This window comes from Tursiops truncatus, chromosome 19 (genome assembly GCF_011762595.2).
Source record: "Tursiops truncatus isolate mTurTru1 chromosome 19, mTurTru1.mat.Y, whole genome shotgun sequence".
Taxonomy (NCBI): Eukaryota; Metazoa; Chordata; class Mammalia; order Artiodactyla; family Delphinidae; genus Tursiops; species Tursiops truncatus.
Genome location: NC_047052.1, coordinates 38,395,258 through 38,422,098, shown reverse-complemented (window position 1 = coordinate 38,422,098; position 26,841 = coordinate 38,395,258). Strand labels below are relative to the sequence as shown.

General features: G+C 33.4%; 1 protein-coding gene across 2 annotated transcripts in view; it reads right to left on the bottom strand.

Moving 5' to 3' along the window:
• Nucleotides 1-26,841, bottom strand: part of URI1 (URI1 prefoldin like chaperone) — a 65,811-nt gene that overhangs the window by 23,231 nt on the left and 15,739 nt on the right. The window contains exons 2-4 of one of the 2 annotated variants that reach the window (XM_019941009.3): nucleotides 15,647-15,681; nucleotides 3,524-3,602; nucleotides 2,329-2,464 (exon numbers count right to left, since the gene is read on the bottom strand). In XM_019941009.3, coding sequence (XP_019796568.1) covers nucleotides 2,329-2,464; nucleotides 3,524-3,602; nucleotides 15,647-15,681 — 250 coding nt within the window. Of the gene's footprint in view, nucleotides 1-2,328; nucleotides 2,465-3,523; nucleotides 3,603-8,125; nucleotides 8,281-15,646; nucleotides 15,682-26,841 lie in introns of those variants that run through there. The other variant, XM_019941010.3, reaches the window with a different exon arrangement.

Genomic DNA, 26,841 nt, shown 5'->3' with positions numbered 1-26,841 from the left:
TCTGTTTGTAAATGCCAAAACACTGGAAGCAAACCCAAATGTCCTTCAATAGATAAATAGAAAACCTGTGGTACATGCATGTAATGGAACACTACTCGGCAATAAAAAGGAATGAACTTTTCCTACACAGAACAACCTAAATGAGGCATTATGGTGAGTGAAAGAAGTCTCAGAAGGTTACCTAGTGCATGTTTCCACTTATATGACATTCTAGAAAAGGTGACAGATCAGTGGTTGTCAGGTCTTAGGGGTAGAGGTAGGGTGTGACCACAAAAGGGAAACATTGAGAGAGTTTTTGGTGTGGTCCCATGTCCTAACTAAGGTATATCCTGTATCCTATTCTGTTTCCTGATTGTGGTGCTGGTGAAACAAATCTTTACAAGTGTTGTAACTCACAGAACTGTATACCAAATAAAAAGTCAACTTTGCTCTAGTAATTTTAAAAAATAAAAAACTTTAAAAAGCTGGTCATATTCATGTTAAATGGCCAAATGCCAGATGTGAGCAAAAGGGTAGAACACTGAGCTTGCCATCTTCCTCTTACAAATGATCTTCCTCTGAGTCACCACCTCTGAATCCTTTTATTGTTGTGTTAAATCCATTTTGTCCTGTATTTTGATTACTTTTTAAACATGCAATGACCTCCCTTCAACCTTCCCCAATTACTCTGTTGACACTGAGGTAGGTATGTTTAACCTGCTTTATTTCTCCTGCCTTAAGAAAAATAAAATATCTTTTCTTAATAAATGTTAAGTACAATAATATGCCTGAACAATTTCTTCAGTTATTATAAATTATTATAAAACTGTGTGGTAACTTTTTAGAATTCATTTACCAAAACAGATTCTCAAACATGATTTATTATTTATGCATTCTGAAAATTATTTTAGATAAATATTGACCCCAAAAGTCATCATTTTGGTCACTTCCTAAAACCGTATTTAACACTGGAAAGTGATTTACCAAAAAATATTTTGCTATTCTAGAGTTCTGTTCTATTCTATTAAAAGTATTCTTCCATTAATATAAGTCAAATTGATTCTAAAGATTTCTTTGCTGAAATATCCATATGAAAATCAAAGTGAACAAACTTCAAAAGACAATGAACTGATTTCATATCAGCAGAGTTACCCCAGTAGATAAAGAAAGCCTTCACCATTAAGAAAGGCCTTTAAAGAATTATGCCCATTCTCTTTGCTCTAATATACATGACTTACTTTAATGTAGTAATGCCAAAAGAATTATCATCGCCAGAAATTATACACAAGCCAAACAATAAGATTCTGATTAGTGGCACAAAAGATCAAAATATATATCAATTATAAACTTATAGGAGTTGATTTGCAATTAGAGTCTCCAAATATAGATTCCAGAATTTTCACTGAGTAAATGAGTTCTCCAACTAGTACCCACTCATGTATAAGTGAAATAATTTCAGCTTTAGAAAACTCAGCTGCTTTCTATCTACATGACCTCATTTATACAGAAGGAGCCTCAAAAATTTATTTTCAGATGCATATTTAACTAGAAGGCTAAAAATCAGGTAGGGGTGATATTATACTATCAATTTAAGTATGCTATTACAGAAATAAGAACATAGATTAGATATTAAATAAACCTAATTTTAAAATGCAACTAAGCTAGCACCCAAGCCAACCCATCCAACTATACAACGTGTGTGTATGTATAAATCAATAAACAATATCACAGATAAAGAAAACCAGAACTACCTCAATAAAATGAGGCAGAAACCTCAAACCACTTAAGTTTAAGGGTGACATTTTAGGTAGCATCTCTCCCCACCTGGCCTTTTCTTCTGTAAAATGGAAATGTAACCTCTTCCAAACCAAAACGCATGGTAAGAACTGTTTCTACTTTTGCAAATAGGTATTTATCTTAGTTCAATAAGGAGAAGGAGAAGGAAGTAAATTCCTTCTCTGTGCTAAAGTATTAAAAAGCAGAAGTAAGTCTATGAAAAGCATCTAAAACAAACCAATTATAAAATATCAAATGACCCCAATTCTTATACCTATCCAACTTCTACCTACAAAACCATATGTGATAACTTTTACACTTGGTAATTTCCGAAAACATACTAATGTGGGTGACATTTCCAACCAGATGTTCCATTCTCCAGACCACATTCTCAAACGCTGGATCTGCTCAAACTACCTCCAATTCGAAAGAATCACAAATAGCCTGGATATTTGTTATATTTATCTAATAAATCAATGGAAGGTACTTTTAATAGCAAACAGTCCATCAGCGTGGCACTTTGTGAACCAATACACATCCAGCAAAGAAACATCATTTATAATTGGTACATACGTTCTTTCCGGTGCTCAACTAAGCCCACAGCCTGCTTTGCTGAACATTTTGCAAACCAATTGTCCCCAAGTAAAACAGTGACTTCATTAGTATGGACAAGTTTTCCTGGCATGAAGGCAAAGGGGCCAAATGGTACCTATTGTTTAAAAAAAAAGGGGGGGGGGGTCAAAAAAATTAAAAACACTAAAAACTACATTTTATAAAGCAGCATTAAAAGCTCTGTGTGAAGGTCCTTTTTATCTCTACACTAGGAAAAATAAAATGTCAATTTCATGGAAATTTAACATTATATTAAAATTTCACTGGGAAAACCTATAGAAAGTTGTTTTAGGTTAATAAATCAACATTAAAACAAGAAAAGAGCATATTTACATATAGCTTTCAGAGAAATTAGTGTTGCTTCCGAATGTTTATATTTTTTGCTCATTCATAAATCTAAATGAAAGCAAACTAGAAATAAAATGTTAAGTTAATAAAGAATAACTTTGATTTTTAAAAACTGAAAATTACTTCTGAGAAAACAGTCTCTTTTTTGAGCGAAACAGGAATTAACATATACACAGCTTTAAAGGGTTTACAAAATTTATGAAATATTTGAGCTGGTATAATAAAGAACAATATATTTTCAAAATATTTGGGCTAATTTAATTAAGAACACAGTCTTTATGAAAAAGAATATTTATGCAATGAAAGAATCTAATTCAGGGCTCATGAACAGACTGCTATGTTGATATGAAACATCATGCAAAACAAAAATCAGCAGCACCTTTTTATATAAAATCAATGTTCTAGGGTTTAATTCTGTGAATTACACAATATTATGGTCTATTCCTGCTCTGGCTAACAGGAAATGACTACATGCCATATTTCTGTTGCAATTAGTTTTCTAACATAGTAAATTTGCATACCAAATATGTCAAATTTTATGCTAACATTTATGCCATCATAACATGATAATTTAATATAAATCTGAAAAAAGGCAAAGTACATACCAACTATTACTACAATTAGTGTATTATTATAAAGTAAAACAAAAACAAACCTTCCTTGCTATGGTAGCTACCTCTGATCGAGGCCATCAGGAAGGCAATTTGTGAATCAATACACATAAAGCAAAGAAACATCTTTTTACTCTACACAGTTAATATCTTTACAAAAACAACATATTACTTTAAAAGAAATACACCAAACATACCATGATATTATAAGACAACTTATCAGGCAAGGTACTGAGTCTTTCTTCAAGGGCATTATAGTCATTATCTACTTTCTTCCTGTTGACAAAAAAATACCAAATACTAAATTAATACACAAATTAACAATTCCTCAAGTAGCCTATGTATCATAAGACAAGCTAATCAAACACCTAATTTTAGCAATTTAAAGATTAAAGTATTTTTTAATTTTAAAATCGTGTTTTTACAAAATTTAGCAACAGCATTATTCCACCATACATTTATCAAAGAATTAAGACTCTCAGGGACATTAGCTTTTAGATGTAGGACACACACATCTTGAAAATTAGTGTTTCCTAAGGTAGAGGATCATCTGAATTAAACAAGATTTGGAAATTAAGGGAGACAGTGAGTTTGGAGGGACACGGGCTCAAGATGAAGGAAGAAGAGTTGATAAAAGCTTTTGACTGAATAAACACTGTTTTTGGAACAGAAATCACGAACACAAAATATGATCAGATGCTTCAGTTCTCCTCGGAAAACTTTAGGTTGAAAAATGTGGTAGAGTCATCAACCCTTCAGTTACTCATACTAATGTTATTAAGGTGAGAGACAATCAATCAGGGGCTAAAAGAAATTAGGTAGAGGTAATATAAAAAGCATTTCGATTGGGCCTTGGTGTCTGTTCCATGTTTTATCTAAACAGAACTACCTAAATAAAGTAATTTCAAACCACTAAAGGATGTAATTCTGTAAGAGCAGAAATGGTCATATGTTTCCACACTGTGAACCCTACTCAGTTCTCACACCTGCTGGAACTGAATAGCCCTACAATGAGATACCTCTTTTCAAACCTTCTCTGGATATGAGGTTTCCTAAGGGTTGCCTGCTAGGCTGCAGGCTGCAAGCAAAACCAGAGCACTGAAATTTTCTTAAAGCAGACGGGTGGTGGTCTCAATTTTTAAAAATAACAAAAACAAAAAACTCATCATTTCAGCAAGTAATTTAAAAGAACATGTAGATATTGTCGAATTAAAATTAGAATAAATTGCAGCATAGATAATCACTCTCCAGATAATAAAAATGGCTGCTTTATAAAAACCATGGAATTGGTTTCAGTTTACTCCTTCGCTCCCCTAAAGCAACAGTAACATAATAAAAATCATCCCATTTAGTCTTAAAAATATCAAGGAATTTCACATATACATTGTCATTCATCCTAAAATATTCCTGCAGTAAATGTCACTTATCAACATTTTCCTCTTACAAAAGAGAAAACAGAAGGAAAATGGAAAAAACCACACATTTAAGAGAAATTAGATCTACTCTGTCAAGAAGAGGAAAGCAATAAGCAATGACCTTAACATGGTCTTCTGACCTGTATTCTTTCAAGCAAGGCTTTTCATTTTCTAATGTTCTAGTGCTTTTTAAAGAATTTCTTCTCGAATCCTTTTTTATAAATAAACATAAAATGTGTTTAAGGCAAAAATGATCCTTCTGGATACATTTTTATATGAATAAAATGTTAGGAAACTTCATGAACAGGGCTATATACCAGAAAGAACATGGCTTTGAAGTCAGACCAGAGGGTCAATCCCAGATTCATCACTTAACATAAACAAATTAACCCTAGTCTTAGTATCTTCAATGGTAAAATTGGAATAATGCCTAACTATCGCACAGATTCAAAGAGGACTAAATATAAACGGTCTAACACCCTGCCCAGCACTGAACACCTACATTGAGCATCCAATGACCCTTTTTCCATGAAGTATCAAAAAACACCAATTCTAAAATTTTAAAGAAAGACTATATTACCCACTAAAATAATTCTACTTTGTCAAATTCATTCAATTTGACACAAATAGCACAACTTACTGCTAAAAGTATAGCTAAATGTAACAATTCAGGAAGCTTCTGGAAACAGGATTGGCGCAAGTAATAAATGGGATACTGTCCATAAAGATCTGATGTGACACAATACCTGCACACAGTGAACTCAATATTAAATCTACAAACACTAGCAGTTTTAGATAAGTAATTTTACAAATGCTTAGATGTCTAAATGTTCCTACAATTGTTAAACAGCTAGTATTCAAGTTAGCATTCAATATATACTATTCCGGTAAATACACCTGAAAGGAGGGGGACTTCTAACAAAACATCTCTTTTATATATTAAAAGAACAGTAGGTTCAATCAAGGTGCTACAAGAGATCAATATCAGTATTTTTCCAAAGCACGTATATTCAGTTTTAAACTTATCAATAATTCTCTCTAGAACAAAAATGTGGACATATTGGAGAACAGTTTAAGACTGGAGTTGCTATTTCTAAATTTTGAATTGTTTTCTAAAAATACAAAAAGAAAGGAGAAGATAATTTAAAAAGCAGCTCATGCAGAAATCCTTTTTGAAGGGAGGCAAGTAGGAGTCAAGCAGTGTCTTTGGGAGAAATTCCCACTAGTGGAAATATCCAGCATCAAGTGCCTGGTCAAACAGTTATCTCCAAATAGTCCCTCTCATACTCAGGGCTTAAATAATCCCATTAAAGATCACAAAGCCTATAAAACAGAAAACACAAAAATGATTCTAAGAACTAATGTGCTATGGAAGGTTGTACCTATCTTTATTTGTACCAAAATTGAATAGATGTTTTTCTATTTTACCACTGAGAAATATATAACTAAATTTTTAGAGACTGTAAAATATGTAGTCAAAGAAGGGACTGCTTAAAATAATTTTTTTTCAAATAGAAAATAAAACCCAGATATAGTTACGATAAACCTCTCAAGCCTACTTATTCTATATAGACCTCTTTGTTTGGCTTCACCATATCTGATCCTTACAGATTAGGTTCAGCCTTCAATTCTTAATTTAAAAGAATTATCCAATAAATAAGATTTAATTTGCATCAGACATCCTCATGCAATGTTCCTTATAGAAAATAAGAACTAAAGCACTGCTATACAGCATATAAGAAACTTTTATAATCTTCTTTTGAGTCTTGCTAATCATGTGCTATAATATAATGAAAGCCTCCTGAGAAGCATCTATTGTTATTAAAAAGAAGCAGCAAAAAAAAGGACATAACTACAAACTAGCCTTAACTTTAAGGATGAAGATCAGGACAGATCTCATGAGAAATACCTTATTTTCACAAGGTTATAAAAAGTATGAGAGGGCTTCCCTGGTGGCACAGTGGTTGAGAGTCTGCCTGCCGATGCAGGGGACACGGGTTCGTGCCCCGATCCGGGAAGATCCCACATGCCGCAGAGGGGCTGCGCCCGTGAGCCATGGCCGCTGAACCTGCGCGACCGGAGCCTGTGCTCCGCAACGGGAGAGGCCACAACAGTCAGAGGCCCACGTACAGCAAAAAAAAAGTATGAGAGACAGTAAGTTAAATGATGTGTATGCTCAAGTACTTATAGGTGAAGTATGCAGATGTCCACAATTTACTGTCAAATGCATCATAAAAAAACGGATTAAGCGTTGAGGTATGGATAGATATGTGATCAAGGTTCATCTATTTAATTCTTTCAATTTTTCTGTATGTTTGAAGATTTTCATAATAGAATATTAAAAAAGGAGATGGGAGAAATATGAGAGGAACTCATTTTTAGTCCTCTTCTTAAATGCAAAGGATAAAAGAAAATCTTTGTAAAGCAAAAGAAAAAGTTCTACATCCCTTCTTTGAGACAAGTGATTAAAGACTCCAATTTCCAGCTTTCAATAATAAAAAAGGAAAATAAAACAAATCACTGAAATAAAATTTTGTTAATTTTCACTTTAATGTATGAAGTTGGAATAGGCAGAAAATAGACATTAAGCCCATTTTAAAAAAATCTTCTCTATCATTCTCTTTACCTAATATCCTAAACAAAAAAGCAGAAAACACAAAGAGATGCTTAAAGGGAAAAAAGGGAAAGGGCTTTACATTAGTATTAATATTTGGGCTGATCTGGGGCAGAGTTAATGCTTTTAAGTTTTTAATTTAAGAAATTATAAAACCCAAAGATTTTGGAATATATATGAATAAATATACAATCTTCTTTAAAAATGATTTTCAGTCCATCATACCCATTCTAGAATGTCCCATTAAGCATCCAAGAAACCTTTGTTTCACTTCAATTCACCATTTATTGAGTGCCTGCTCTGCAACCAAGCCTTATGCCATATGCTGCAGGGATCATCACTCAAATATAGCATGTCTTTTTTTTTTTTGCAATGCTTTTCTGTTAAAGATCCACTGGCTTGATGGATGCCTCGGTTTTTACCTCAAAAATTAAGAAAATAGAGGAATACTGAATTCGGGCATTGTAAAGAGAGAAATCTTCTCGTTTCTAAAGAAAGGAATTACTGATTTTTTTAAAGTATCCTCTTAAACAGCATAAATTATCAAGGTTATATTAAGCAATAAAAACATTCTTGAAAGACGGATCTACATTGTTGTGCCTTCTGCAATCTGATGGGAAGGGGAACACTTTTAACAATTTAAATGTATCTGTATTAAATCAACAGCATTTAAAAAAAATGGTCATGGCAAAATAAAATACTATCAAGATAAATGACAGTATTCAAAATTCAGGCAATATGGTCTCATATTCCTTTTTCTCAACTCATACCTAGGAAACATATCAGAAGATGCTGATGAAATAATCCATGTTCTTTATATTTTATAAGTCTATCAGAAAACTTTACACAGCAAAGGTGGGAGAGAGGAATTTGTGCCCTCCACCAACAACCATGCACATTTAACTTCACACTTGTCAGTTATCATTGGTACCTGTTTCTTCATCAGTATTCTTTTGCTCTGAGAATAGAATGAGATGTGAATTCAACGTAAGAAAGTTTAAAAGTTATATAAAAACACATTACTCTAAGTGTGAAAGAAATGCCCTCAAAGTGCCCAAGTCTTAGCTTTAGGTGATAGGTTTATAGGCAATTTTTATTTTATTTTCCAAATTTTCTACAACCGATACATATTTCTGTAACACATCAGGAGACTTTTAAGAAAAGATGACTTTAGATGTGATAATTTATAACTGACTTAAGCTCTGAATGTTTGTGCCAGTTTCTACTTAAATCTAAGCATAATTTATAAGTTTTATCATTTCAATTTCTTGTTTTCTATACTTTAGAAAAAATGGAAACTTTTGTTTGTTGTTCATAACCCTTTATGGTCACTGACACCTATAAAAAACTGACAAAAACTCTCGATCTTTTCCTGAGAAAAAGGCCTTATATTTTGCATAAATTTCAATAGATCCCTTGAGGTTACTGTTTCTTTCAAGAGGTCTTACATGAGGAAAAAAATAGCAATCCTGGCTTTGAATGCACCAAATACATAAAATCCTCAAAATTATCTATAACTTGCTTGATTTAAATAAAAAGAAAAATGGGAAAACTATCACCAATTTGGTCATGAGTTCAAATAAATTAGTAAAAAAGTTAAATTGTAAACATGCCTAATTTTTTTACAGCTTACATTTTCCTTAGTCATACACTGACAGTCACAACTTCTTTTGTCTTTAGTACATCAGAATTTAGACTTTTGTATCTCAAAACAAGAGCATGAACTCTAGACTATCACTGAATGATACACCTCTCAGTCAAGCATTGTCGCTGCAATATTTACCCTTCATCCTCAGTGCTCTGTGCTTGAAAGTTTTATTGCATGCTGCTCTCATTTTATAAAATAAATAAAAATGAACGAAAACCGAAAAAAATCAGAGTGCAAAGAAATGTAGTTTTCAAAACTAATACGGTTAAGACAAAGATGAAAAATCATGAGGTGTCCAAATTGCATTGAGGTGTAGCCTCAATCAGATATATCAAAATACTCACTGGACTTAAGCTGACTGTGAGAAACTGTGAACCAAAATATACAGACACTGGAAATACATTCAAAGACTATGGTCTAAATGATGAGATGTCATTAGGGATTTTTTTCTTTTTTTATAATAGCTTAAACTCTTTGGGGGAAAAAAATTCCCCTATAACATATCATTTTGCCTTTTATTTTCAGAAATGCGTTAAGTATTAAACTAGTGTGGTTTTTCCAAAAACATGATACAAAGGTGAGGGGACTCCTAGAAGTTAACAAATTCTAATTACAGTTTAAAAATAATTAACTCTTTTAAAAAAGAAAAGAAAAACACCCTAAGCATTTACAATTTGACCACAGTGACACAAACAAGAATTAAGAAGCTGAAGGGAATAAAACAAAATGTCTTAAAAAGCGAGAGGGAGAGAATTAGCTTCTCTTCAGAATTATGAGTAAGTTTATCTTTATTCTTTTATTTCTACCTTTCAGTAAATATGTATTCATTTTATATTCAGAATAAAAAATTTTAAACTTAATACAGATTTTGTTTCTTAAAAAATCATTCTTAAAACATTCAACTTGAATCTTTTTTTCATCTTAATTTGCTTTGAAACATCATACACAAAAATTTCAAAACTTACTTAACATCCCAACCCATGTACTAAAACATGACACCAGAAAAAAAAAAACTGAAGAATGACAGAGAAGGGGGTTTTTATATATGATTCCTGCCTCTTGCCCTTGCCCCTAAAGACATTTTCATAAATAACAACAGAAATCCCAACAAAAGTATGTAACATCTTCAGAAAATTGGAAGATTTTATGACACATAAAAATAAAAAAGCCCAGAGGGCCTGTACAAAACAGTGACTGAAAACTTTGTGGTCAGTATAATGAAGACTCTGAAAAATATGGTTGCCAAACTTACCTAATATTGAGGAGTGAACTCATCATCATGAATAAATGTTTTTAAAGTATTAAAGGTATGCAGATCAATATTTCATATAGTATGCATAAAAAATAAATTTTATATAAGCATATGAAGGCAAGTCAAGAAAACACTGTTTCAGGTAATTCATGAGAAACACACTACAAAACCACAGCATTGTTCAGTGCTTTTGTGGGGCAAGGTATCCCTCAAAAACATCAGATGTAGATATAGATAGTCACCCATTTGTACTGACTAACTAGAAAGAGGAACTGAAAGAAAGAAAAGGGGGGAGTGGTGGGAGGGAGAGAAAGAAAGAGTGAGAGAAAGAGAGAGAGAAAGGGAGAAAGAGAAAGAAAGAAAAAAGAAAGAAAGAGAAAGAAGGAAAGAAAGAATAAAGAAGGAGAGAGAGAGAGAGAGAAAGAAAGAAAGAAAGAAAGAAAGAAAGAAAGAAAGAAAGAAAGAAAGAAAGAAAGAAAGAAAGATCATCAAATCTTCACCTGTGATTTTTAACTATTTAGGCATGATCTCTTGGTTATTTCTCACTATATACTTTGACTATAACCTATGCTAGAAACTAATTACTTTTCTTAAAATACTATTTTTTTCCAGTTTCCTTTGAAAAATAAAAAATGTCAAGTTTGCTTTACAATCCCCCCTCTCAAAATTCACATGCTTCAGAAATTTTACATCCAAATTTAAAGCTATTCTTTCTAAAATTAAACATCTGAGCAATATAAAATAGCTTTTTCTATATTTTCATTTAAGTTTGCTTCCGGTAATTTCATAGATATCTTTACTACTTAAAATTCTCAAGATAATTTGCAGGAAACAAGACTTTTTTTTTACACAATTCATATGCATATAATTTATGAATACAAACAGTGCCTAACATACAGATGATTTGTATGTGCCAGGCATCAGATACCATATTCCATTTAATTCTCACAAATCAACACAAGTAATGAGACTTCTTTTTTCTGTGGGGCATGTTCAACAGAAGTCATCTATAGTGCATTAAAAATGACCATAAATTTTTTGTCACTCCTCCCACCAACATGTGGAGTCTATTTCCCCACCTTTTGAATTTGGTCTAGTTTTATGAGTTCCTCTCACCAACAGAATGTGGCCTTGCAGCTTCCATTCTTGCTGCCCTTATAGCATCATGTAAAGTAAGCAAGATAAAAGAGCACATGGAGAGTGAGGCCCAGCTAACAGCCAAGCACTAGCCACCAGACTGTGGGCGAGGCCATTTTGGGCAACCCAGCTACCAAAAGGCTGCAACCACACGAGTGAGCCCAAACAAGATCAGAAGAAAACAACAGAGGTAAGTTCAGTCCAATATGCACAACCAAAGAACCATATATAGGTAAATGGTTGCTGTTTTAAGCCAGTATATTTTGGAGTAATTTTATTAAAGAACAATAAATAATGGATACAACAGCTTAGCAAGGATGTATTTTGAGTTGTATAAGTCATACTCTCAGTCACGTGGCGATTATTTATTTAAAAAAAATAAGTACCAAAAAATATTTGGTAACTCTAAAAATCAGACATTTGACACACAATGAAGTTCACGGGAACATAAAGAATAGGAGTTAATTAATGACTGAAAACAATCTCCAAAGTAGAGTATTAAATGTACAGTGTACAGTGTGATTTCATTTTTATCAAAGAGTGGGAGCATAATATATATAAATATGTGGATGAATACACATACATATAAGTACATACACACACACACACACATACATACACACACCCCTTGTGCAAATAATTTCTGAAAAGATTCGCAGGGAACTGGTAAAGAGCAGTCGTTTACCAAGAAGAGAAGTGAGAACTGGAAGACAAGGGTAAGAGGGAAACTACATACCATTTATACCCTTTTGTACTTCTTAAAGTTTGAACTATATAAATATACTGCCCAATTTCAAATTTAAAATTTAAACAGCTAATATGCAATCTTCTATGTCTTTAGGATATATACTGAAATATTTCCAGATGAAATGAAATGCTTCAGAGTAATGTCAAAATGGAGGTGGGGGTAGAGGGTAGGATAGGCTATTTTAAAAGGAAGCAAACAGTTCAGATGCAATCATGAGTTGATAATCATTGAATCTGAGTGATGGGTACATGTGGGTTCAGTACAGAACTCTGTCACCCTTTGTTTGAAATTCTTCATAATAAAAGTTATTTAAAAACATTAATATAAAGCTTTAACAATACCACTCAGGAAGCCATCTCTACATCATGATATAAGAAGATAATGGCGTGAATACAAAATATTCAGGAATATTTACAAAGCTTTGGAGGGTTTTTTGGTTTTTCCTTCTTTCTTCACCTGACAATTCGTTAAACTTTTCAAAAAAGATTTCAGAGTTACTATTGATATTTATTGAGTGCCAGTGTGGATGTTCTATAGACATTGTCTAACACTTTACCTTCAAGTTAAGTAGTTATCATCATCACTTTACAAAAAGAAAACTAAAAATCTCAGTCATTCACCCAAGGTGACAAAGTTAGTAAATGATAGGATCCAAATGTAGGTCTGTGGCTCCAAATCCCATGTTCTTTAGGGAAGAATTTAAAAGATTAAAAATTACAAATAGTCTACAAACAGAATAATCAGCCCCTAGTGGATCAAACACTAGGAAGTATATCCGCATTTTAATGAGAAAATAGTGTGTGGATTTTATAATGCCTTATTTCCTAAGTAAAAAGGATATAAGGAAAAAAAGTTGTACCTAAAAATGTTCTTAAATCTTCATTAAATTGAAAACCACTATTAGCTCTAAAAGTGATGCACAAATTCTCAACTATTAGGCTCAAACATTTCCTTTTTATCTGTTATTAATTAAACAAATACTATAAATGTCTTTAGATCACCAAAGTTCTGGAATTTAAATTAATTTTCTGGAAGAGATTTCTGGGGTCAGACTCCATTGCCCCAGACCATTTTTACTCCTACATTTCTACAAATATTTTAACTTTGTGGCCTACATTCTTAAGAAAAATTTTAAGGTAAAATATTCATACTCATCCCTTAAAGCATCCTTTAAAATTGCACAAATGAGCATAAACATCACTAGCGTAAGACTACATTTTTTAAAAAAACATGTTATTTTGCTCCTCATTATATTGGTATATACTCATAAAGAAGGGTAACTTAGGTACATGAATTGTATCTTAGACTATGCTAATGCCAAAGGTTAGAGTGAAAAGCAACATGCTTTTAAAAGCAATGCATGAGACACCCTTAAAAATAGCTCCAGTCTCTGTTCTTGCTTCCTATCTCTAACCAAATAGCACAAAATTATTGTGATTTCCCTGTTTAGTGCCCAACTATGAATTTCTCCGTGGCAGGGTCTTTCAGTTCCAAACAGCAGCATAATACTGGCATATGGCAGAAACTCAATCGTTGTTTGTGGAATTAAGATAATAAAAACATCACAAGAATTCCACAATGCTCCCTAATAGCAATTTCCTGGCTTTCAGAGGAATTGGAGACACTTGGTTTCAGTTTTTTAATATAATAAATTAGTGAATTCACTGGCCATTTGGATTCTAGCAATATCAGACCCTCATTAAAAACAAACATAGAAGTCTGCTTCCTGAGCCATATTAAAAATAATTCAGAGGAAAAAGCAAATTCTAAGTGGAAAAAATTATTTTAATTGTTTAATGTATAGATAAGGTACTATATTACTTTAAGATATGTGAAGGTAAATATGCTAAGCTGCTTTAGTTTGGAGAGCTATGGAAAACTGGAAATTGAGACTGAGTCATGTGAACCTGCCCTGAAGTAAATGTTGCATTTCTGTCTGTCAAGCTCATCAGATTTGGGTACTGCTATAGCACTTATAAAAACGTTATACAAAAATTAAGCAAATATTTGGTCTTTACTTACTCAAACATTTATTAAGTACCTATAATGTGCCAAACACAATAGGAGGTGCTGTGGATAAAAGGATGAAAACATGTCCCTTAGCCTTAAAGAATTCTCAGTCTGGTAGGGAAATTATCTTAAACCAGAAGCAAGTTGTTAGTCACACATTTGTGTAAATTAGTATCTATTCTGAGTGAATCAACCTTTTACTAATTTCGTGAATTCCTTACCAAAACCAATAAAGTCCACATTAATAAAACTTCCCTTGGGAATTTGGCCAAATTAGCAGGGGGAAAATGGTTAATTCCTTGACCAAGGACTCACATTTCAAGTTTTAACCTGGACTGAATGTAAAATGAAAAGCAAATGGTCCATTATGGATATACTGACAGACTTAAACCACCAGTGGATGCAACTACAACTCTGCATTTATTGAAAATTAATGAAGTCCCTGAATTTTTATTTATAAAGTGGGTATTATTTAGTTTTAGATTATTTCTGCAAGCCAAAAGTCAGAATTTAATAAAATGATGTGTACAGATTGCACCGATTTTCACTCTTATCCACTGCCTGCAGCCTATGTGCATTTAAACCAAAAAACATTTGATATACACTAACTATAAATTATTTCCTTGGAGATCTCTCAGGCATGAAGAAAAAGCCTCTTAAAATAAATTTAAAATATTATATGCTTGATGGTGTATAACCAAAGGTTTAATCTCACCGCTAAAGGGGCGGTTACCATGATTTTGCAATAACCCTGCAGACAATAATCAAGACAGCTCTTGTTGTTCTCTCACTAAAATCTTCGTAAACACAGCATGGATATATTGTAATTTGGTATCTGTAAGATCAACAGCTATACCTCATGACAACTCATAAGATTTTATTCACCATTAAATTGAGCATTTTCCTCACAAGACACAGGAAAGTGTGTTATTTACCAAGCATTGTCCTATTAACTATAGATTAGCACATTAAAATAGATATGCTTGCTTTCTCTCTGCACTCTAGAAAAGTGTGGTCTCTAAATCAAGTTCTGAGATGCAGGCACTTAATTAGATTTTTCAAACTTTGGGAAAATGTATCTGTGCATATTTCCATCATTATTTTAAAACAACTGATTCAAATTATTATTCTACTACATATATAAAAAATAGTCCCCAAATAGAGCTATAATTAGTCAGATTCAAAAATTCCTCTGTCTCCACTTCATAATGATAGCAACACTATTCTAACTTTAAAAAAAAAAAAAAGACAAGAAAAGAAAGGAAAAAAGAAAGCAATTAGAATAAACACAAATGGTGACACAACTTCAGGAAATCAGGGAACATGTAATTCAGTAAACGATGAAAGACAATATAAATTAGTATCAAAAGGATTCAAAATGGAGATTACTAGAAGAATTCAATTATGGGACACAAAAAATGTGTATGCTTTATTTAAATACAAATAGATGAACTCATTAGTATTTCAGAAATGTAATAAAACCATCTTTCACTCACCAATGCTGGATTTTCTCTTGGCAGTTAGTGACCACCTGTCATGAAAACAGATAACTACTCATGAAAAAACAGGGCTATGCACAAAGCTACAAAATCATTCTATCAGAAAACTACAACAGTGGCTTTACAGATTTAAAAGCACCTCAATATACATTTTTATTTGTCAAATGCACAGAGATGTGAATGTTAGTTTTTAAGCAGCACACTTTATCATACCCCTCTAACGCAGGCTGATAACTGCAGAACAAATTACAGCTTTCCGATTCATACTTTGGTACAAAACCCGCTTCATAACTATTAGGTGACATATGATATAAGATAACTAGTATTTTGTACAATCTGCAGGCCTGTTTTCAATGTTACATATTTTGTAGAATACACAAATGTTATAAATAACAAGAAACCAATGTAACATCCACATTTCATCAGTTAAAAAAAAGACAGTAGTGAAAGTACTTTATTTTGTCAGTATATCTCCAAATGTTTTCACCTGTAATTTTTATTCTGATGCACTGAAAATGAGTACAGTGATATTTTTCTACTACATTTCAAGAAGAAATACTTGGGATAAAGAGATGCTCTGAACAGCCAATTTGGCCCCCCAGTGAATTATGATAAAATTTTAAGCACTTCACAGCCAGCTTAAGCTATGCTTGTAATACTAAAACAATGAAATTAAACATAAAAGCTATTTATTTGTTTTCCTTGGAGATATTTCAACAGATTCTTAAAATGCTCAGAAAACAAATTAAGAACACTAACCAGTAAGGAAAAAAAGAACACGTGAATGGCAATTTAAAAAGAAAAAAACAGCACTGTTTTCAAAGATTACTAATGTTTTTAAACTGCCCATTAATAAAAATTTTTAAACAGTCATCTCAAATACTGTAGCACCATTTTAGAGACAGAGAAACTAAGGGATAAAAACCAATATGCTTAATATAATGTCACATGAAAGACACAGCAGTATTACATGGTTTGAAACACTGCTCTTGTTCACTGTTCTAAATACCAATATTGTATCTTATATAAGCTCCATGTTTCACCCAAAAATCACAAGTCTTTTTTTTTTGGCCTGTCACTAAATTCCTCTATTTTATAACATTTAATTCCTGACGTAAATGTCATCCTTTAGGACATTTTAAATAAATACTAAGGCAGCAATTCTGTACCAAAATGCATGCTGTAATCAGATACCCAACCATACTACACATTAACTCAGCATAAAAAGTCGGTTTTAGAATAAAGATCTCTCAGTAAGTATCAATCACACAGCAACACTTAATAACAGTGATAATGTACAATAGAGTACTGACTTTACATCTGGAAGAGCCAGGCTAAAACTACATCAATCCATTTCACTGTTTCTGATTCGGCAGTAATTATAAAATAGACAAACAGAATTAAATGTAAATTGAAAAGAAAAAGAAATCTTCATGAAATCCTTTTTATAAAGTTTCTATTTAACAACCCTATTAAAAGATGAGACCCAAAAACAGTCAGGATGCTTTCCAATCCCAATGCATGTGTTTCCAAGCATGAAGTGAGCCAAAAGCACAAAAAGAAAAGCCCTGCAAACCATAAGAGCAGAATGTTCATTAACCTCTACATGATAATCCTTTCGTAGCTGCATATTAACTAGTTACATATTCATAATCATTTACATTATTTAGAGAACCTTCGATGAAATTTTCTATGCAATATCCATTAGTGACAATGTTAAAGGTTATAGAAGATAAGTCTACTTAATGTTTCCAGGAAGCCTTTTTAATTAGTAAATATGTAAATTTGGCACATATGCTTTTTATGTTTAAAAAACAAGTTCCTGGTAGAATGGCATGTATTCTTGCCATCACCCTTCACTATTTAACTCTCCACTTTGCTGTAGCTATCTTTCCCCCATCCCTTTTCTTTCCTAAAATAAGTGTCCCCAAGATATTCACGGATAAAAAACCAAAAATCCATTTCATAATTTACAAGAGAAATTTTCACCACCAAAGTACTGCCTTCATTAAAGTCTTTATTAGTTTCATCCAGGGTTTGGAACAAGAGTCTTCAGTTAGACATTATCCAAATGTAGGCTAGATATTTTGAGAACCCAAGAAATAAAGGAAAACATGAAAGAGGCAGGTATGAATACATACAATAGCCTTCTGATGGTATGTCTACAGTTAAATCTTTGTTTACATGATTTATAGTCCACCTAATTCCAACAAACATTTGAACCCAAGCAGCTGTATCTGTATTTGAGATATCTTTCTAGTTTTCTTTTTTATAGCAAATTATTCAAAAAGAAAAAAATTAGTAAATTTTTACCGCTTAGCTGCCAAGGAAATTTGTGGAAAGGATAAAATCTTATGATTCAAAGTTGAACTTATCTGGGTTTTAAAATCTTTTTTTTCTGTTAAGTTAAATAACTCCAAATAACCTTATTTCTTCTGAAATGGACTCAGATTAATTATTATTAAATAAAGTGACTAAGATAGTGAGCCTGGTTCTAAAAGCAAAACAATAAAAAACATTTCATTACTTTGCTGTCCTTCACACAAGCTTTTTTAAAATAAGATGGCAATCGAGGAACAATACTAGTTTATTTTTTTAAGTTAATCTGCCAAAACATGCAACTATTACTCCTAAAGCAAAAAAACTTATTGAATCATTTTTATAAAAATAAATGGTTAGGAGCTTCCCTGGTGGCGCAGTGGTTGAGAGTCCGCCTGCCGATGCAGGGGATGCGGGTTCGTGCCCCAGTCCGGGAAGATCCCACATGCCAAGGAGCAGCTGGGCCCCTGAGCCATGGCCGCTGAGCCTGCGCGTCCGGAGCCTGTGCTCCGCAACGGGAGAGGCCACAACAGTGAGAGGCCCGCGTACCACAAAAAAAACAAAAACAAACAAACAAACAAAAATAAATGGTTAGTAGGCTTCAAGTATTAAAATAACTGACCTAGTAAATCCTTTAATATAATCACACTTATAGCCAAAAATTTATAAAATATGTACTTCTGCAGTAGCACAACACTAAGTCTGCACTAAAGAAAAACGACTATGAACTGATTTACCACTTAAAAGACACATTCATTCTACCATTAGGGGTCTTTACCTATGGCCTAAGAGTCAAAATCCTACGGTACACTTTCTTTATAATTCAAAATTGCCGTTTCCCTAACAAGTAATAATAACAGTGGTAAATGCCAAGACTTCATATGATGAAACAGTTCAATTAGGTGGGTCTTAACCTCTTCTTAAAGAGAAGAAACCTATTTCAGAGATGGAGTAACTTCCCCAATATTATATAACTGCCCAAGAACTGATAAGAGATAAAATCAGTTTTAAAACCAGGTCTAGGGCTTCCCTGGTGGCGCAGTGGTTGGGAGTCCGCCTGCTGATGCAGGGGACACGGGTTCGTGCCCCGGTCCGGGAGGATCCCACGCGGAGCGGCTGGGCCCGTCCGTCTGGAGCCTGTGCTCCGCAACGGGAGAGGCCATGACAGTGAGAGGCCGCGTACCGCAAAAAAAAAAAAAAAGAAAGAAAAGAAAAAAAGCAGGTCTATCTAATCTCAAAGCCCATACTCACTGTATTAGACTGCTTTCAACCATCATGAATCTTACTGGGTAAAAGGAAAAGCAGCTGTTTATATCTGCAGTCTTTCTTAAAACACTGACTTATGCTGCTACTTCTCCACTTCCTCCACAAATCCACTCTCACACACTAATGAGACCTTGCCAATAATGTCAGGAAAAGCAAATAAGCTTAAACTGACCCATACACTAACAAAAATCTTTATTCCTTCCAATGCCTCATACAACTCCTGGCCCTCTCAGGTCAAGCAAAGTATAAACAACAAGTTTTCCCAAACCCCATTTACGTGTGTGTGTGTGTGTGTGTGTGTGTGTGTGTGTGTGTGTGTGTGTGTGTGTGTGTGTGTGTGTGTGTGTGTGTGTGTGTTGGGGGGGAGGGTAGTGGGATAGCCTTATAATTACTATCACATCTTATCATATTTTTAACGCACTTTTAACTAATCGAGTTAGATGCCCAGGATAACAATGATAGCCTACCCAACAACCTATTTTTCTTTAGTTCAGTGTCCAGCTAACATATATGTGCATTCAGTTACAAAATACTTGGTAAGTTTTAAAACCAATGAACTATATAGAATACAGGAATAATTTTCCTTTGCTGTTTTTCCTCAGAAGCCACTTTTAAAAAATTATTATAAAGAAAGGAATGAATGACTTAACATGTATTAAGACCTCCATTACTTATTTCCATCTGTGCTATTTGTTCCAGTAACAGACCACAAGGGGGCATCAACCTAGGAGTTTTCCAGGGTAAGAACAGTGCCACATTAAAACTAGACTAGAATAGAAAGCCTAAAAGGGTAGTTTGCATGTACTTCTCTCAAAAATGCTTCACTTCACTTCTAAAACTTTTCTCACTGTATTGCAATTTCAAATTATCCCTGTACAGGTTAATGTATGAATTAACAATCTGAGGATTGTACTAATCCGAGCTGTCTACCTTTACCTGGTTTGCTTCTCTTGCTAGATTATGTCTTCAAAACAGATCATATAATTTTAAGGCTGCTGAGTCAAAAAGGAAAAAATTATCAGTGGTGGCTAAAACCAATAGATACTGGACATGCACTATTATCTTAAATGGTTGAAAATAATTTCTTAAAGGACATATTGTCAATCAAATAGATGTATAAATGTCATTACCAAAATATATAAGAAGTACACTTCAACAAAATTAGTAAAACATTACAGGTCTTTTAAATAAGCCTCTCTGCAAAGAAAGGAGGAAATGACTACAGGTTCCTAAAAAATAAATAGCAATAAGCAGTAATAAACTACAATAAACTGAGTATTTCTGTATAAAAACAAATTTACTTTTTAAATATGCTGAAAAGTGAAAATAACAAAGGTGGGCCTTCTACTACCAAAAGTTAACTCCAATTATAAGCCACTGTTAAAACACTTAAATGTTTTTTTTCCAAAATGTAGATCGGATGGAATCAAAATTATCATCTTAATCCTTACTTTTACATTTAGCCCTGTTTTCTCCTACCCAGGCTTCTAATGCATTTCTCATAGTCAAACACAGTTTTTCTTTTTACACAAATATTGGAACCACGTCTAACATCCTTTGGTATTGTACTTCTCATTCCCTTGTTAGTTTTACCTACAAGTTAGGGCTCTTTTCAATTATTTATTATTCATAATACCAAGTATTCTAATAAATATACAGTTTTCTAACACTGGAAATTTTTTTTTAATTTTATTGAAGTATAGTTAATTTACACTGTTGTGTTAATTTCTGCTGTACAGCAAAGTGATTCAGTTATACATATACAGACATTCTTTTTCATATTCTTTTCCATTATCACATTGGAAGTAGTTAAGACTGACAACATATATTACATCCAGCGATATTTCTAGGAATGAAGCCACTGACATGTTTGGAGGGTTCTGTTTCTGGTATTATTTGAATTAGATATCCAGGAAACTCTAACTGTACTGGATGAAAGAGCAATGAGATATGGGCCAGATCTACTTTATTCACCAATGTACTCACCGCCATACAGTAAGTGTGCAACAAGTCCTTTTAAAGAAGTATAGGTCTACAATCACTTAGCCAAAAACCTCAGGAAAAAATGTTTCTCAATTTAGAACTTTTTGTAATTTAGTAAGGTAATACATTACACGTATCATACTTTACAGAACACTTGCAAGGAAATATATGAATGTTCAAAGTGGAATAAAATGCCTCACTCAAATCAGTTCCATTGACAAATGAATATGACAAAAAACTTAGAAATAACTTTGTTTTCAGTTTTTTAAGACTTCTGAATTGCAGACAGGAGATTGTGACCCGTATTTCTGAATGTGACATACTGCCTGAATTGTAGTTTGCCTGCCTATTGTTTCACTAGAGATATCAATCATTTCCTCTCCATTCCCACACCTTACTCCCTAAAACCCCGCCCTCCTCTCATCTACAATAGGCAGAGGACCCCATTTCTCCATCTGCAACCAGTGTGAATGCAGAGGATCCACACTAATTGGGCCAATCAAGTTTACCCTGGGCCCAGACAGAGATTGAGGTGATTACAGATACTGGACCCGAAAAGGTGACCACAAAGGGATTTGCACAAGCTAAATCTAACAAAGCTGGTCTACGAAGTAACAACATAAATGTACAAGAAAACAAAACACACACGCACAAATAAAATAACTCTACCCTAGTTCCTCCTGACTTCTTATAGTAAATATTTTCCAAACTTTCATTTCTGTGGTTTGTAACTGATTAAGAAAGCTTCATAAGTAAGCTTGCTGCGTAGAAATGAGAATATGCCTGTGAGGATCTCAAAGAAAACAAATAATCCATTAAAGATAACAGTAGAATGACGGGGAAAAAATATCCTTACAAGTGACAAAACAAATTGAAATGCCACCCTGCACCAATTACAGGAATAAATTTTTATTTTAAAGTAACACTGCCAACTATCAGTGAGACTATAGCAAAATTAATACTAAATCACTGCAAGTAGCTATGTAGCTTAACTCATTCCAGACTTCTACCTCCAAGTAGGGAGAAAAAGCTGATAACAAACCAATAATCTCTCTGAAAACTAGAAAAGCTAGATGAATATAAAATCATCTCTTAAAAGGCATCTAAGAATTGCCAAAGCAATGAGAACAAGAGGGACTAAAATTCAGGAGATAACTGTGGAGAAGTGAGTTGATCCTTTTTTCTTGGACAACTCTAGGCACAGGGAAGAGGCTGAGAACTACGTTTTTCCTGAGCAGAAATTTAAAGTAGTCTTGAGAAGGCTGTAATAACAAAATCAGAGACATGAGCGGTCTTAAGCATATGGTTGTTTTCTTCTTGTGATGTGCCAAATTCTGAAGCTGAAAAGGCCAAAAAGCTAAACTGAAAGTGTGAAAAGCAGAGCTCAGGGAACTGATGAAACAAAACTTCAGAAGCCTTTAAGAAAAGAAATATGGTGAACAAACTAGGTTTTCAGATGAAAGATAAGAAGGAATCAAAGGTGGCTGATACCTTACTAAAACAAAACCCACCCTGCACTCCATTCAGTACCTGCCTGGATTAAGGTATCCAACTCCTACTTTATCAACCTAGCAGAAGAAAGGGTGAAACTTCTCCAGAGAAAGATAGCATCTTCAGGAGTATCTACAATTTTAAAGATACTAAAATATTAATATTTAATTGTAAATACTTCAGGAGTATTTACATTTCTAACATTTAACTAAAACTAACCAAGCTACCAAGAAATAGGGCCATACGAACAAACATCAAGAAGAAGAAAAACAACACAAAACAAAACCAAATAAATATGCTATCTATATACTGGAGTTAATAAACTAAAACATTAAAATATAATTATTAACATGTTCAAGAAAATAGAAGAAATACATGAAAAGATGGCACATTTCACTAGAGATTATCTATACAAGAAAAGAATCAAAAGGATAATCTTTAACTGAAACGTCTAAAATGAGCTCAATAAACAGTGTTAACAGGAGATTAAACACAAAAGTCAGAATTTTGAACTGGATGACACATTGATAAAAAATACCATAAACAAAGCCCAGAGATTTAAAAAGAAAACATTGAAAATACAGAAAAGACCAGTAAGAGACATATGAAACACCGTATAACTGAAGATCCACAAAGAGAGGGAAGAGAGAATGTGGTAGAAGCGGTATCTGAACAGATCTTGACATGATTTCCTAAAAATGAGAGAACAGTATTAACCAACAGATTTGAGAAGCTCTAAGAATCTCAAGCAAGAGACATTTTTTTTTAAATTATATAAAGGCACAACATAGTTTCACTGATGAAAACCGAAGAAAAAATGTTATAATCGGCATGAGGGAGAAAGAGCAGGGAAGAGATACAGTACCTTCAAAGAAGCAACAAGAGTCAGAGCTCAAGCTAACTTCAACAAAAAAAGTGACACAAACTGGAAAATAGGATAAAACCTTCAAGTGTTGGAAAAAAATAACTGAAAATCTATAATCATGTACAGAGCAAATAGATCCTCCAACATGAAGGAAAAATAAAAACATTTTCACACAGAAACAGAATTCTGCACCAGCAGATTTTCACTGGAAGAAATACTACAGGTAATTATGTGATGTGACAGAGGTGTTAGCTAACAAGCTAAGGTGGTAATCACTGTGCAATATATAAATGTATCAAAACAACACACTGTATACCTGAAACTTACACAACAATATATGTTAATTATGTCTCAATAAAGCTGAAGGGAAAAAAGAACTACTGCAAGAAGTATTTGGAGCAATAGAAAAGCAGAAAGAAGTAAAGAGCAACTGTACAGGTAATTTTTTAAAAGGTACAGATAAATCAGTATTGATCACATAGAACATTTAAATACTGTATTGTAGTGTTAAACACAGAATTAAAATGCATGGAAGCAACAATGCAAGAAGTGGGATGAATGAATGCATGTTGCAATCTCTAGGAAAAATTTCCCCAATAAAAAAGGATAATAAAAAAAGCTTAGTAAAAGTATACAGTATATTTAGTGCTAACATATACATAAAATAGAGTACTAAGGTACCACGGTGAAAAAGAAAGTATCTTCAACAAGTTAACAGAGGGGAGAAAATACAAGAGAATGTGTCTGATTAAATCAAAGGAACGTGCCCAAAAAAGCAGAGAGAAAAAAGAACATAAAAGTGGGTCAAATAGACAATGAGAAACCACTTCACACCCATCAGGATAGCTATTAAAAAAAGAAAGAAAATAAGACATGTTGGCAAGGATGTGGAAAAACTGGAACCCTAGAACTCTTGTGCACTGTTGGTGGGAATGTAAAATGGAGCAGCCACTGTGGAAAATAGTATGGTGGTTCCTCAAAAATGAAACACAGAATTACCATATAATCCAGCAATTCCACTTCTGGGTATATACCCAAGGGAATTGAAAGCAAGGACTCAAACAGATATTCGTACGCTCATGTTCACAGCAGCATTTTTCACAGTACCCAAAAAATGAAACCAACCCATGTCCACTGATGGATGAATGAGTAACAAAATGTGCAATACACATACAATGGAATATTATTCAGCCTTTAAAAGAAATTCTAATATATGCTGTAATATGGATCAACCTTGAAGACATTATGTTAAGTGAAATAAGCCAGTACAAATGGACAAACACTGTATGATTCCACTTATATGAGATACTCAAGTAATCAAATTCATAGAGACAGATAATGGTAGTTACCAGGGGACAGGGGAAGGGATAATGGGGAGTTATTGTTTAATAGATAGTGTCAGTTTTGCAAGTTCTGGAGCTGGATAGTGGTGATGGCTGCACCACAATGTGCACCACGATGCCACTGAAATGTATACTTAAAATGATTTAAATGACAAATTTTGTTAAGCATATTCTACTACAATTTTTAAAATAAAAAGTCAAGTAGAAAGGTGATAAAAATGAAACTAAATATATCAGTAATTCTATTATACAGAAACTGACTGAATATCCTAGATAAAAGAAAAAGATATCCAGACTGGAAAAGATGTCCAGTTGTGTTTAAAACCACAACTACATGATGTTATAAGAAACACACTTTGTACACAAAGAAATTGAAAAGATGAGAAGATATATCATGGAAACAAGCCAAAGCAAAATACGCTGATGTAGCCCTACGAATATTCAACAAAGGATACCTTAAGGCAAGAAATATCACTAAAGATAAAAATATTTCAGACTGATAAAAATGCCCACTGACCAGGAATTTATTAGAGTCCTAAATTTGCATGCACCAAATAGCATAATTTCAAATGCATAAGCAAAGGTTGAAAAAATAGAGAAAAAGATAAATCTACAACCATAGTGGAGATTCTAAATACCTACCTACTCAGTGTTTGGAAATTAAGGAACATGTTTCTAAGAAACTCCTGAGTCAATAAACAGATCTCAATAAAAACTAGAAAATATTTTAACTAATAATGAAAATAACATAATGTGTGTGGTACCTAAGGTAATTATCAGAGAAAATTTTAAAACTCAAAGAATATATATTCTAAAGAGAGAATAGTAAAAATCAATGACTTTTGCATCTCTAGGAGCTTTTATCTGAAAAAGCTAGAAAAAATTACAGCCAGTGGGAAATTATTAAAAGGAAGAAAAACATAAAAGCAGAAAGCAACTTACGTAAGAAAGCAACTTACAAAAGGAAAATCAATAGTCTAAAACTGGTCCATTAAAAAGACTGATTAAGACTGATAAACCCCTAAGAAGATAAATCAAGAAGAAAAGACACATACAAATTGCAAATAACAGGAATTTTAAAAGAAGACATCACTACCAAAACTACAGATATTTCCAACTTTTAAAATATCCATACAAAGGGGCCTCCCTGGTGGCACAGTGGTTGAGGGTCCACCTGCCGATGCAGGGGACACGGGTTCATGCCCCGGTCCGGGAAGATCCCACATGCTGCGGAGCGGCTGGGCCCGTGAGCCATGGCCGCTGAGCCTGCGCGTCCAGAGCCTGTGTTCCGCAACGGGAGAGGCCACAACTGGGAGAGGCCCACATACCGCAAAAAACCAAAAAAACAAAAAAAAAATCCATACAAGGAAAATACAAGGCCTAGACAGCCTCACTGGAAAATTATTCCAAATATTTAAGTTAGAATCAATACCAATAACATACAAAGTTTTTTATAAAATACACAAAAATGATAGTTGTTTTATGAGGTCAGCATGACCCTGGAACCAAAACCTAACGTGGACATTACAAGTAAAGAAAATTACAGACCAATATCTTTCATAGACACAGAAACAAAATACCTTAACAAAACAATATGAATTTAATCTGGCAATATATAAAAAGATAAACACCAACATAAGCAAGGGAGCTTTCTCCAATAATGTAATAGTGTTTCAGTATTTTTAAAAATCAAAGTAATTCACCTCATTACCATCTTAAAAAACAGAGAAAAAGCATTTGATAAAATTCAATATCCATTCATGTTAAAACTAGCAGACTACGAATAGGAGAACATTTCTTATTTTCAGAGTATCTACCAAAAGTCTACAGCAAACATCATTTGTAACAGTGAAATATTTAAAGCTGTTCCCCTCATACGCAGAACTAGATAAGGAAGCCTACTATCACTACTTTTATTCAACACT